Source organism: Python bivittatus, unplaced genomic scaffold (assembly GCF_059951505.1).
Source record: "Python bivittatus isolate LINGU-HERP-01145 unplaced genomic scaffold, Pbiv_v1 ctg000330_np1212, whole genome shotgun sequence".
NCBI lineage: Eukaryota > Metazoa > Chordata > Lepidosauria > Squamata > Pythonidae > Python > Python bivittatus.
In genome coordinates this window covers 32,122,747-32,136,190 of record NW_028277058.1, presented here as the reverse complement: position 1 = coordinate 32,136,190, position 13,444 = coordinate 32,122,747, and the positions used below count along the sequence as shown (strand labels likewise).

The window sequence follows — 13,444 nt, the reverse complement described above, 5'->3', positions numbered from 1 at the left end:
CAATAACTTTCCACTATATGATCTTTAGCATATATCCACAATTTTCAAGGAGAAAATCAGAAATCACTTTGAAGCCCTGAACCTCATTGTTTGGAACCAGAGAAACTATGGAATGAAATCAAAGAAGTTGTTAAGGATGAATAAGAAAAAAGACTGCCAAAGATCAAGAAACAGAAGAAAGCAAATTGGATGTCAGAACAAACTGTGGAAATTGCCAAGAAGGGAAGCCAAAGTCAAGAAAGACAAAGATCTTAGGAAAGAAATTAATGAAGAATTTCACTGAGCTGTTAGAAGAGACAAGAAGCAATATTAAAACATCTGTAAAGACATCAAAGATGGAAACAGACAAAGAAAAAGAAGAAAAGTCTTCCAAAAGATCTCTGAAATCAGAAGGAGATTCCAACCTTGAACTGGTATGCTAAAGGACACTAATGGACCAATTCCAAGATCAAACAGTATATTTGAAATTATGTACAGTAGAGATAACAAAATCAAGATACTTTAGAAGATATTCCCTATTTACAAGAACCCCTAATACTAAAAGAAGATCAGCATTTCTGTCATTGCCAAGTTGGAACACTACAAGAATTGATGGAATTATCAATAGAAAGCAGACAAGAGAAGAAGAATCAGTAAAGGTTTTAACCAAGCTATGCCAACAAATCTGGAGAACAACATTCTTTGTTCCATAGTCCATAGAGCAGGCCCTTTGCTTTTGATGTATCACTTAATATGTTCTTGTAAATAATAAAACAAATGAAAATAGCGTGGACATAATTATTAGTACCACTAACCTAATATTTCATAACACATTCTTTTGAGGTAATAATTGCAATCAAGCGTTTTCTGTAGCTCTGAATAAGACTTCTCAATTGGCAATTTGTTCCACTCTTCTTGAGCAAACTGCTCCAGTTGTCTTAGGTTTGATGGGTTCCTTCTCCCAACTGTCAGTTTCAGCTCTTTCCATAGATGTTCTATTGGATTCAGATCAGGACTCATAGCAGGCCACTTGTTTGAACAGTCCAGTGTTTGCTTTTCATTCATTCTTGGGTTCTCTTAGATTTATGTTTTGGGTCATTATCCTGCTGGATACAGAGCTTTCCAAGAATGGGCATTAGGTTTTGCTCCAAAATCCCTTGATAATCTTCTGATTTCATTGTGCCCTGCAGAGATTCAAGGCAACTGGTGCTAGAGGCAGCAAAGCAACCCCATAATATTATGGAGCATCCTCCATGTTTCACGGTAGGATGGTGTTTTCTTCTTTAAAAGCATTTTCTTTTGTGAACGCAGAGCTGCTGTGACTTACCAAAAAGCTCTAATTTTATTTCATCTTTCCAAAAGACATTCTCCCAGAAGGACTGTGGCTTGTCAACATACATTTTAGCAAACTCCAGTCTGACTTTTTGGGGTCTTTCAGAAGTGGGGTTTTCCTGGGTCTTCTACCATGGAGGCCACTTTCAGTCAGACAGCAAGCAATGAATGATACAACTTGCTATTGTTGTACCTTGATCTTGGAAGTCAGCCAGGATCTGTTTCAAGATTTTCCTTGATTAGTTCTCCATCATTCAAACTATCATTTTGTTCAATCTTGTTCAATTTTCCTCTTGTGGCCACATTCAGGGAAGTTGGCTTCAGTCCCATGGACCTTTAAGTTTCTTGACAGTATTAGCAGCTGTGGTCACAGGAACATGAAGCTCTTTGGAAATGGTTTTGTAGCCTTCACCTTTACCATGTTTGGGTTATTACCTTCTTCTTTTTGTCCCCAGACAACTCTCTGCTTTTCTTTCTCTTGTCCATGTTCACTATGCTGCATACAATGACATAAAATTCAAATAGGCTGAGTTATTATGAGTTTGAAGACACCTGTGATACTGCTTGAGAGGTCACTAAAATCCAATAGTGTCTTTTAACTCCTAAGGGATACTGTCATGGTGTGTATGCTTGAAACGTGAAACAGAACTGGTACCAATAATTATGCCCATGCCATTTTCATTTATTATTTACAAGAATATGTTAAGTCATACATCAAAAACAAAGTGTTTGCTCTATGCTCTATAGAATAAGAAATGATAGATGTCATTTACTTGTGTCAGTTTCGACTTATTTCATGGCAAATTGGGATTCCTTTGGAAAAAAGTGGAGGGGTACCAGTACTTTTGGCCATGTCTCTATAATTAGTACCTAACAGTTAAATCATAGTTACAATAAAAGTATGAAAGGGTCACTGGCCTGATCCAGCAGAATTCTTGGGCATTATTTGATTTATATCCTGTGTTTATTTTGCATGATTCAAGGTGCAAAATTTCCCCCCTCCCAACAACAATCCTATAAGAGGCATTGGACAGAAGTCCATTTTCTACCAATACATTATTTTTTAAATGATATTTCTCTAGGTACTCATTCTGATAATATAATTTTATTTTCTTTGCTTTATAGAGCCATGATTCTAAAATTAGTTGGCATCATGAAGAGCCAATTGCTAAATAGCTAAGATTCATTTATTTTCTACTTACTAATTTACTAGTAAAGTTTAAACATTCTTTTCAAGTAGAACTTCTTCATAGCCAATTGTGGAAAACCTGTATTTATTTTCCACCTAAAAACAATCCACTCATTTGAAAAGCTGAAAATATGAAAAAAAACCCACAAAACCTTTATTCCAATAAAACAATATCATTGAAGATTTGAAAACTACAGTTATTAATTCACAATACAAAATGGTAGGAATTTCTTATAACCATCACTGTACATTTTACATATCTTAAATGTTAACAGTTTTAAAATTTGATATCAATATATTTGTTTCAAAGAACAGCAAAGTCCAATAAACCAAAATAGAATTTCATGTTCCAAATATTTATCTCATTACAAACCACAAGAACACTAGGAGTAATATCACTTTACACATAAGAATTTGAATGCCGTATAACTAAAACATAGAAATTAACACTTAAATAGAGACTGCGCAATTAAACATCAAATATTTTCAATCAGGCCTGAGTTTGTGTGTGTGTGTGTGTGTGTGTGTGTGTGTGTATCTCCATCTCCAAACTTGAGACATATATGCACACATAGAATTTCAAAACATCAAAAAAGTAATTTTTAAAGACATATAAGCAACTTGGATATTTTAAAGAAGTTGATTGAAATCCAAAAAAGTTTAGGAGTAATCCTAGTCTGATAATTCCTATCCATTTAAATGTATATAATGCTTTTGAGTTCAGGATAATGAATCACACAGTGCAAGAATCAGTATATATTACACAAACAAAAGCTTAATCCTGTAATCATTTATAAGATTGCTAAATGTGTTTTGAAGACTGATTTTTAAAATCTTGCACTGCACAAGCTCATCAATATATAGAAAATATCCACAAAAGTCAAATTGATAGTATCATGTCATTAGAATAGATAACAATTATTTTATTTAAAATATTATATCTGCCTTATGTTGGTTACATTAGACTGATGTAGCCATAACATGAACAGGTACAAACAGTAGTAATTTTTATATGAACCATACCTATGGAAAACTATAAGCCTGTTGTCATACACCACTGTACACAAGTCAAATAACAGTAGCATTCATTAATGTATTTATGATAAGGTTACTTGCCAGATTTATTTCACTATAGTCAGACTGAAATATTGGATGTAATTTAAAAGATGCTTGCTTATCCAAGACTCAGCACATCCATAGTTACACTTTTCTGTGTTTAAAACATAAACTGCAGAACTTCTACAGAAGGAAAAACATTTTGCATCTTATAATTTTAAGTTTAGAAAAACATGAGAATGACTGGAAATTTTTACTTAAATATTTAGTATAACTGTGCTACTTTCTTGAATTTTGCTACACTCTTTTCTGAGTGAGGTCTGCATCCATCAGATAGGCACGACTGGTCCTCTTCTTTTGCAGAGAAAAGGCAACAATTTCTTTCCTTCCATGTACATTTCACCTGGACAAACCTCTATCCTCAAGCTCTTTCTTATGATTGTGGCTCAGTGGTCTATTTTATTCATAAATAAAATTACTACTAGCTCATGCCAGTAGATAGAACTTGATCCTACTTAATGAGGTCAGAGTTAAAAAGTTGGTGTTATTTAAAAATATTTTCATCAACCTTGTAAACTTCTGAATCCATTTTTAAAAGTATGGATTTTTTGTATACCAATGAAGCTGAGATGGAACAAAAAGAGTTATAGCTTATTCTGATTAATGAATTCCTTAAAAAAAGGACAATTCATGAAGTATATCCTGAAGAGAAAATGCTTCTCCACTTTAAATGTCTTCTTAAATTCCATGCTTGTGTGAATAATAATGAAAAGTTGACAACATAGTATCACTGACATTATCCAAGTACCCTCTTAAGATGGTAGCAGTTCATTTGTCTGGCTCACTGTAAAAGAAAAAAGTAATCTGCTGTAAAGGCAATTACATGCACTCACAGGCCAAAATATCTTTAAATAAGCCCCCTAATGAATCCAGGCTCAGTGTGTCTAAACTAGTTTTAAATATACACCTCATGGAAGGTGAAGAGACTGAACAAATATTTCTGCCAGGAAATTAGTGAACTGTTTTCTTTGTAATCAAGGTTGTTACTAATCTGGAAAAAAATAATCTTTATTAGAGAGTTATAGTAGTTAGTGACCTGTTCATATACCTATTTCTTTTTTTGATATCTTATGAAAACTAGGTATGTTGTTACAACATACAGTTACTGTGATATTGGCCATGTACAAAAATGCTTCAAGAGGTTTTATACTGATGAGGTATGAAGGCTTCCTCCCTATTACAGATTAACTTCCATGTATAGCCTTACAGCAAATGAAATTTTCACTGTACAAAAGAACAGTAAAACACTCATGTCATTACTTACTATCAAAGCTCTGCAAGCCCCAATGATATAACATTGGAATACAAGTTTTTATTAGTAGGGTGAATCTAAAGGAAACACTTTCTATAGCTATCTTAAGAAATTCAAATTACATTATAAAAGCTGAACCATTCACAAACAACAACACTGTAAAGATATACTGGTTATTTTACTTCAAAGTAATCCCCAAATGAAGAAATCAAGGTTTATAATAAACAAATCATCATTCATAATTTTTTGTAGAAGTTTGTTTTTCACATATTACAGGAAACTTATATCTTCAATGCATTTGTTTTATCTTTTTAAAAATTGTTTAATATTTGGGAAATTGTTCTAAGTCATAAATAAGAAATTTAAAGAAGCCTGGAATTGTACAAAGAACTGCATATACAGCATATTTAGCATTCATAATTTTACACATGTGGCTAATTAAACATCCTTCAGCAAAATATTGACAGTACATAAATAGCACAAGTGATTTTTTGTTATAAATAATTTTATCACTGGTCCAAAGATACAAAATAAAAGTACTAAGACAGAAGACATAAAACAAATTCTTAAGATATATTTAACATTGTAACTGCTTATAACTGAAAATATAATTTAAGAAAATACAACTCACATTTACAGCATAAGGACCTTTGGTTTCTTAGGCAGCAAATGGAAACAGTTTAATCAGTGAAAGATACTGAAAATAAATGTGTTAGCTTTCTTTCCATTAAAAAAGGTTACACATCTTTTCAATATAACTAGTTACATTCCAAATAATTGTGTAAGAAAGATCACCAATGTTCTAGGAAAGAAATAATTACATACTAATAGAAACAGCTGAAAGAATAGAGGGGAAAAAAGCACTTTTACCCCCACAAAGCAGAATTTACTGCTGGTTCTTATTTAAAGAAATCTTTTACATTTGGAACAATATTCAGATGAAATGAAAGATGACTGTTTTCTCTGAACTGATGTTTGAAGTTTATTCTTTCATATATTCTGACATGGCCTCAACGGAAAAAAAAAGTTCAGTCAATAACATTGTCTTATTTGAGATCATCTACTTAATCTGAAGAAATACAATGGCTTCTGCCAACGGCAATCAAATCTGAATCCATAACAAGTATTTATCTGAAGATATCAAACCACTGCACTGGAAGTAATCAGGAAGTTACCAGCTTTGCTGCTGAATTGACTTCTATTCTGTTCAGCAATCTACAACTGTATTATTTTAATGGTTGGATGTCAAAATAAGCATGTTAAAATTGCATAACCTTTTTAGATAACATTTTAAAAGTTTATGCCAAAAATGTAACTGCTTTTGTTGGGCAGACATTTAGGTATTAAGAGGTAAATCAGAGCATTTCTGGTTTGCAATATTTTTCAGTGTGAAAGACCTCTATTTTACAAATACCAAGTACTTTCAAAACATTATCTGTTGGGGAAGAATGCTTAAGGGTAAAAAATTGTGTGTTTGTCCACCAATCTTAGGTCTCATATTTTCCCAGAAAATTCCATATTAATATATACATTCAACCACAAGCTATCCTATATCAGCAAGTATTGCTAACTTGGTATCATATCAAATTCAGACAGCAAAACTCAAGAGCACAGGTTTAGCACACACTTCAGGGGCATTTGTTGGGCCCTAGATTGTAACTGCTGATAAATCATTTGCTTATATGTATTTGTAGAAATATACAGTAACCAGGATATCTAAAACAGACATAAATAGTGGCCTGCTCTGCTGTACAACAGGTGATATAGTATTTATAGGGTTATTGGATGGCATGTTTGCTGTTGGCTACACATGTTGGCCATTTCAGTGAAACCAGTGTAACAATTCCCATGCCAAATCCAGAAGGCTGAAACCCCACATTACCACCTAGTCTATCTCACTTAGTGCATATATTTCAGGTCTTGTGCATTTGGAAGAGCCCAGGTTACAACTGGTAGTAAATTATCAAACTATCTTTATCAGTAGAAGTTATCAAGAATAGCCAGAACATAAATGCCTGAAATTGGTAGATGTCCAGTCTTTATTTATTTATTAATCATAACTCTGGGTGCTCAGATTGATACAACCTGACCTTAAAACAATGAAATTAGGGGCAGAGGCTTGTAATTACCTAAGAAAATTAAATAGACAAATGAAATATATTACTCAGTCCCTGTGAAAACACTTTTTCTCATGTTCATTTTGTTATATCAAATTTACTCAAATCAGCTTTTTATCAAACATAAAACAATGTTAATCATCTTGCTCACAATTACAACTATTATCCAAAGAGGTCGTTTAAGTCCTTGCTAGCTGAGCTGCTGTTTATCATGCTGTTGGTTGGCTGTGTGAAGTTCTGAGGATTAAAGAAAGGATTTCCCTGTAAGCCAAAGCCAGGCTGTCCCATTACATTCATCTGTGTTCCCAAAGGAGAACTGTTGGTACCCTGAGGAGGTGCAAATTGATTAAGCCATTGGTTTGTTTTCTGTTGTGACAACTGATTCATACTAACTTTGGGTTTTTGAGGCCCAAATAGACTATCTAAAGCAGACATATCAGGTGGCCTGCTTTGCTGCACAACTGGTGATGTAGTGTTCATGGGGCTATAAGGTGGCATGTTTGCTGTTGGCAACATATTCATGTTGGCCATTCCAGTGACACCAGCATTACTAAAGAAATTCTGGCTTGTGGTACCAATCCCCATGCCAAATCCAGAAGGCTGAAACCCCATATTAGCATTTAGTCCATTTCTCTTAGTGTTTTCAACAGATGATGAAAATGCCATTCCAATACCCACTGAAGAAAAACTACTTGAAGAAGGAACTTTAGGCTTGCTGATGGGTTGAGTAGTCAATGATGCTATGTTATCTCTCAGAGTATCAGTCAAATCCTTTGTCTGAAAATACAACACATATAAGACAATTTAAATTACTTTACAGCAGCATCAATAGTTATCGTTTAAAGAATAAATACCAATGAAGTAATTTCATTTTAAAAACTAGGTTATTTTGTATGTGCCACCCAAAGGCAAATTTACCACATCAGTGTAATTGTTTTTTTTAGTAGCTGCTTAGGCAACATTACATTCTGACTGAACACACAGCTACTGCTGTGCTCTAGCTAATTACTTTGTCTAGTGTTTTAAATCTGCTGTAATTACAAAATGCTTTGCTGTTACTATGCGTCTCTCCAACACAGCCTAAACAACTAGTTACACTGTAATGTAGCTGCTACTGATAGCTAGAACAAATGAAGAATCATTGTTGGGAAACTATGGGCTCCTCATTCATTCTCTGTAAAGAAGGCTTGCATTTAGATCATTTGCAGGGAAAAGATCATTTTACCAAATGTTTACATTAAGATTAGATGGACAACAAAGACTTATTGATCCATCTTTATTTTCAGGGGAGTTTGCTTGTACCTCAATATCAGGCTAAGTTACTTTCCCAGGTGTTTAAAAATAGCTGCTGAATTGGCTGTCTTTGGTTGCCACTAAGATTTTACTGCTTCTGTATTTTCACTTATTTGCAGTCCAATATATTGATTAAGTCTGCCTGTCTATCTATCTATGTTCCCATACCTGTTTCACTGGAGCAATAATTGCATGAGGCTGGGGTTTAAGCGGCTGTTGGTTTTTCAGTTTTTGTGCTTGCTCCTGTTCCTTTGCTAACTTCTGCTTTTCTTCAAGTGTAAGTGACCCCTTCAAAAGAACACATTTGTTAATGGATAGCATTAACCAACTGTGGTTAACTAGCTTAGTTAGCAAGTTAAAATCAGCAAGACTGGCAAGGCAGAAACTTTTGTCCAAATGCAAATGCCTGCTCATTTTTCAGACACCTGTCTGATCTACTTGATGTTTCCATCTCAGCTAAACCTCATTCTTCTATACACAGAAAATGCACTCAGCCTCTCCTTTTTTCCTCATCTGTCTTTTTTTAATAAAATGGCAAAATTCACCTTTACTATCCAATTTTTTTGGTATATTTTACTTGGGAATAACTTCCGTTTTATACAAAGTTCTATGAAAATATGGCAATAAGTGAACGTGATAAATATATCAACCCCTGGTTGCAGATCTGGCTAACAGATATTATTGTATTTTATTAGGATTGTGAACAATGCCTTGTAATATAAAATGCATTGTTTTCATGTTTTGAAAATTCAGCTCTACTAGGATACCAGCTACACAGGTTTTTTCTTGTTTAACTGCAGCTGAAGTTTAAGTCTTTCCACTTTGGTTTAAGGTCAAAACAGTCAGAGACATCACTGACAAAGATAAGATAAAAGGGCACTGTCTGCCTCTTCCACATAGGAATCCTAATATAAAGTCAGCTGACAGGCAAGAACTTTGAAGCAGAGACTTGCCTTCTGCTGGAAATGGACATTCTTTGTTCTGATTTTTAAGAATTTGGAAGGCAGGTGCTGTGGCTTGCTCTTACTGGGACTAAGAGGAGAAGAGCAATTATAACAAGATTCTACTGTGAGGATACCAGCTGTCTTCAGATCAGTTGTCTGAGAGAAATACTGAAAGGCAACAACACCCAGGCCTGGATATAATCCAACAGTTTTCAAAGTGAGAACTCTCTTCTCTTTTCTCCCTTTGGTGCAGCCTGATGGAATGGTTGCTGGTTGGTAAGGGGAACATGAGAGCTGATATATGGGTGGACTCTGTTCTCATCTCCCCTTCTTGTGTAGTCTATGGAATTTTTTAGTATTTATTTAGAACATTTATGTACCATCTAAAGCAATTTATAGTCAAAGGTGGTAAACTTCAACAAAGCTATTTGCTATCTCAGTAGAGTCAGTCTGTTTCCAAAGAACAGATTCATTCACTTTATACTTGATTATCCATTCAGTTTCTGGCTGTCTTGGATAATAATCTCCCATCTGGAAGCATACCTACATATCTATCATGCTATTGCCTTGAGATAAGCAACACACTGCAAAGCATTGAAAATGAGTAACAAATAGTAAACTGGTGGAATACATATGAGATTATAAATGCTAGCTTGCATAGACTAGTATCAGTGTCCTTAGGATAAAATTGGTTTGGTTGCATTTATGGCATACTGGCCAAAATGGGCCAACACTGACCAGTTCTGCTGTTAGCACCAGCAGGGAATGATACATATAGCAGAAGTACAACTAAGACTCCTAGCTGAATTTGCTCCTTTTCTATCTTACTAAAAAGGTATTATATGAAAGCAATGATTGACTAAAGCCATGATGGGAGCAAGAGGTCAGTATCAATAAGCCCATATGGTAACAGCTATAGTATACAGAAAATTGCGATTTGGAATACAAGAGAAGCAAATGGTAAAGACCATGAATTAGCAAATGAAATGAAATGAAAGAAAATATGTATGTTGTGGATATGATAGTTCTAAATAATGGTGGTCTGATCTTATTGAGCAGAGTTGACGAATATGTGCAAAGAAGTGAAGGTATATATTTAATTATGAATCAAAAGGTTAACATGTATGTCATAAAGTATATATTCTTTCCCATCTCTTTATCTTTTCTGTCATATTTTTTATACTATAACTGTCAGCTCTCCAAAGACCAGGCTAGGAAACCAAAGTCATGAATGCTAATATTACTTTTATTATAAGGTTACAGTAACAGAAACTTGGAAGTCTGAATGCACTTCCCTCTTCCTTCCCTTTATCTTTATGAAAACCAGGAAGAGCCTTGTATGAGACTCAGATTAGAGTTCTGCCCTGGATTCAGATTTTTTTTATCTGACCGTTGTCTCGGTAGTGGCTCTTCCTCCTGTTCTCAAGGTTATTCTTTCTGCCCATTACAGTAGCCCAGAGAACAGCAGAAATCATTTTGTTTTTTAAATTGATCTATAAGCAATGGATTAAGTTGGGATATGCAGCAAAATCTTTATTTGATGAACCAATTCTGTCTGTCTGTCTATCTAAAGACTCTGGATCATTTTGCATTAAGTTAAAAACATATGCAATCAAATTAAAAAAAACCTCACATATCCAACAGTGATTCTCAACAAAAATAAAGCAGGCCACATAATATTCAGAATTAAAATTCCAAACATTCAATGAAACAGCACTGTCTTAAAAGCTTTGCAAAATACTAAAAGGGAAGTGCCAGACATACCTCACAGGGCAAGATATTCCAAAGAGTGGGGGCTACCACAGAAGAGGAGTGCCTCCAGGACTATATCCCCTTGAATTCCCTTGTACATCAGCCCCTAAGCATCTCCTCCCTGATTGTACACATAGGTTGGCACTCCCTAAAGTACCCTGGAGCCAAGCCAAATAGAACTTTATAGGTCAAAACCAGAACTGTGAACTATATTTGAAAACCTACTGGTAACTGCAGTAATTGGGGAACTGGCAATGTATTATAATAGCACTCTCACCTACTAACATCCTAGCTGACATAGTTGCAGTTTTTAATCTGTACCAGTTTATAGGTTGTTTTCAAAGGCAGACCCATGTAGGACATATTAGTCTAACAGCAGAGTAATAAAGGCATTGGTTGCTGTGGCCAGAGCTTCACAATTCACATAGGGCCACAAATGGTGTCTCCTACACACAGCAAGTGGTCTACAATAGTTGATGATAGATCTTTTAAGACCAGGACCCTGCCACTTAGTCATCATCTTAAAAAAAAAAAAAAAAAAGAGGGGAGGGTGAGGATAAGGAGAGTCCATTACACCCAAATATCTGTTAAACTGCAAATTATGTTATTCACAGCAATTTATGTCATTTGTGTAATGACTCATAAATTTAAATTTCAAAATTAGCATAAATTTAATTGCCTCATCCAGACTACTTTAGATGCAATGGATTTGTCCATAATTTCAGGGAGATGTCCAGACAGTTTTGTCTGTTGTATCTGAAATCATCTAAATGGAGGTTCATTAAATGAAGGATTCATTGCAATTGTTTTCAATAAATAAAAAAAAAAATTAAACACTATATATAGCTGCTTTCATCTCTCTTAAAACCAACTGGCAATAATCACTACTACAGCAATGGAAAAAGGTCCCAATAATTTGAATTAGAAAAGATACTGTTTTTCTCTTTTATGCATATTCTTTACAACAGTGGGCTGCTCCCTCTTCCTGGCCCTTACCTTATAACATCTTTTGTGTTAAAAACTATGGAGTCAACACCAAAAAGGAGGAATTTAATCTGACCAAATCAGGATCCATCATGTTGAAATCTACCATGGACTGCAGATTCAATACGTATGTATGTAGATATGTATGTGTGTGTGTATAAAACTAATAATTACATTTTAACTTGTTATTAAAGCTTACTTTTCTTTGATTTGTCATCAGTCCATTCTCTTTACAATCAGGTCCACTAGTTAAGATACACATTCCTAGATTGGTAAAAGTTTTGTCCACCTGTTTGGATTAAAACAAGATAAAAAAATCCTTACAACAGTTACTGGAAACCAGTATTATATTAATCTAATAAACACAGCATCTTACTTGATTGCCTGTACTACTGACTTTTGATTCTTCAAGTGGCTTCATTTGATTAGTTATATCCAAAGATCTGTAAAATAAAAAAATAATTACAGTAAGTTCTAGTTTCAACTTCAAAAACAACCCAGTAAGAGTAACAAGACACATTCCAAATGTTATCATGACAAATTAAAAACAATCTGCTTCATTGAGTTTCTCTTTCAACATACAGTAATTAGTAAGTGATTGAATTACATTATTATATACAGGTCACATCAGCATCTACATCAAATTCACAGGTTAAATCAAAGCAGCAAAATAGAATTAACATGAAAACAACACAAGTTACTGTATAATAGACTAAATATAGAGGTTGGCTGGAAAACCCCTCCTCAGCCCTTGTCTGCCACAGCATTCTTTTAAACATTCCTCCAAAGTTGATGTAGTTTTTCTTTTTTATTTTGCATGCATGCTAGAAGAATTAAGATGATTTCTCCTCCATCTCTTAGTAAGATAACTGCATGTGTGTGTGTGTGTGTGTGTGTGTGTGTTATAGAACTATTTGGGGGGCACTCTGGGATGCCTCCTTTGCTCCCAGGACCATATAACTATACTCGAAACAAACTCTTAAAAAAGAATAGTTTCACTGTTGCTATTAATTTGCTCAGGGTTACTTGCATTATTTAATAAGCCCTAAAATATATGTTACCCCTTTTAAATTACTTGAAATGCATATAACAGAGCACAGATTCTTCCAGTTTCTCCTTTTCTCTCATTCAACTATATTAGTATAACAATATTAAAAAGTGATAAGACAGTACCTATAGTATATTCAAATTCTATGATAGACATCTAGCCCAAGGTATCAGTTTCAATTTAAACACATCATTGGCTGAATTCACACATTATACTAACCCATTTGTTTTAACAATGATCTGAAGGTATAGCTCATACATAATACTAATCCATAAATTTAAATGGCTGCATTCAAGCTATAGCTCATGAACCCAAACCAAATAAACGTTATGGTTTAACATGCATCAATCCAGCCTTATTTGAGCATGGTTTGGTATAGAATACTAAATTCCTATCCAAGGTGACAGAATATAAAGTTCACAGACTGCTTAAATGGAA

At 34.3% G+C, this 13,444-nt stretch overlaps 1 protein-coding gene across 2 annotated transcripts in view; it reads right to left on the bottom strand.

Annotated features, from left to right (window-relative positions):
• Window positions 1-2,588: 2,588 nt before the first annotated feature.
• Window positions 2,589-13,444, bottom strand: part of SCYL2 (SCY1 like pseudokinase 2) — a 38,611-nt gene continuing 27,755 nt past the window's right edge. The window contains exons 15-18 of one of the 2 annotated variants that reach the window (XM_025173431.2): window positions 12,356-12,401; window positions 12,158-12,247; window positions 8,447-8,566; window positions 2,589-7,762 (exon numbers count right to left, since the gene is read on the bottom strand). In XM_025173431.2, coding sequence (XP_025029199.1) covers window positions 7,148-7,762; window positions 8,447-8,566; window positions 12,158-12,247; window positions 12,356-12,401 — 871 coding nt within the window. In that variant the 3' untranslated portion in view covers window positions 2,589-7,147. Of the gene's footprint in view, window positions 7,763-8,446; window positions 8,567-12,157; window positions 12,248-12,334; window positions 12,402-13,444 lie in introns of both variants that reach the window. The other variant, XM_007438593.3, reaches the window with a different exon arrangement.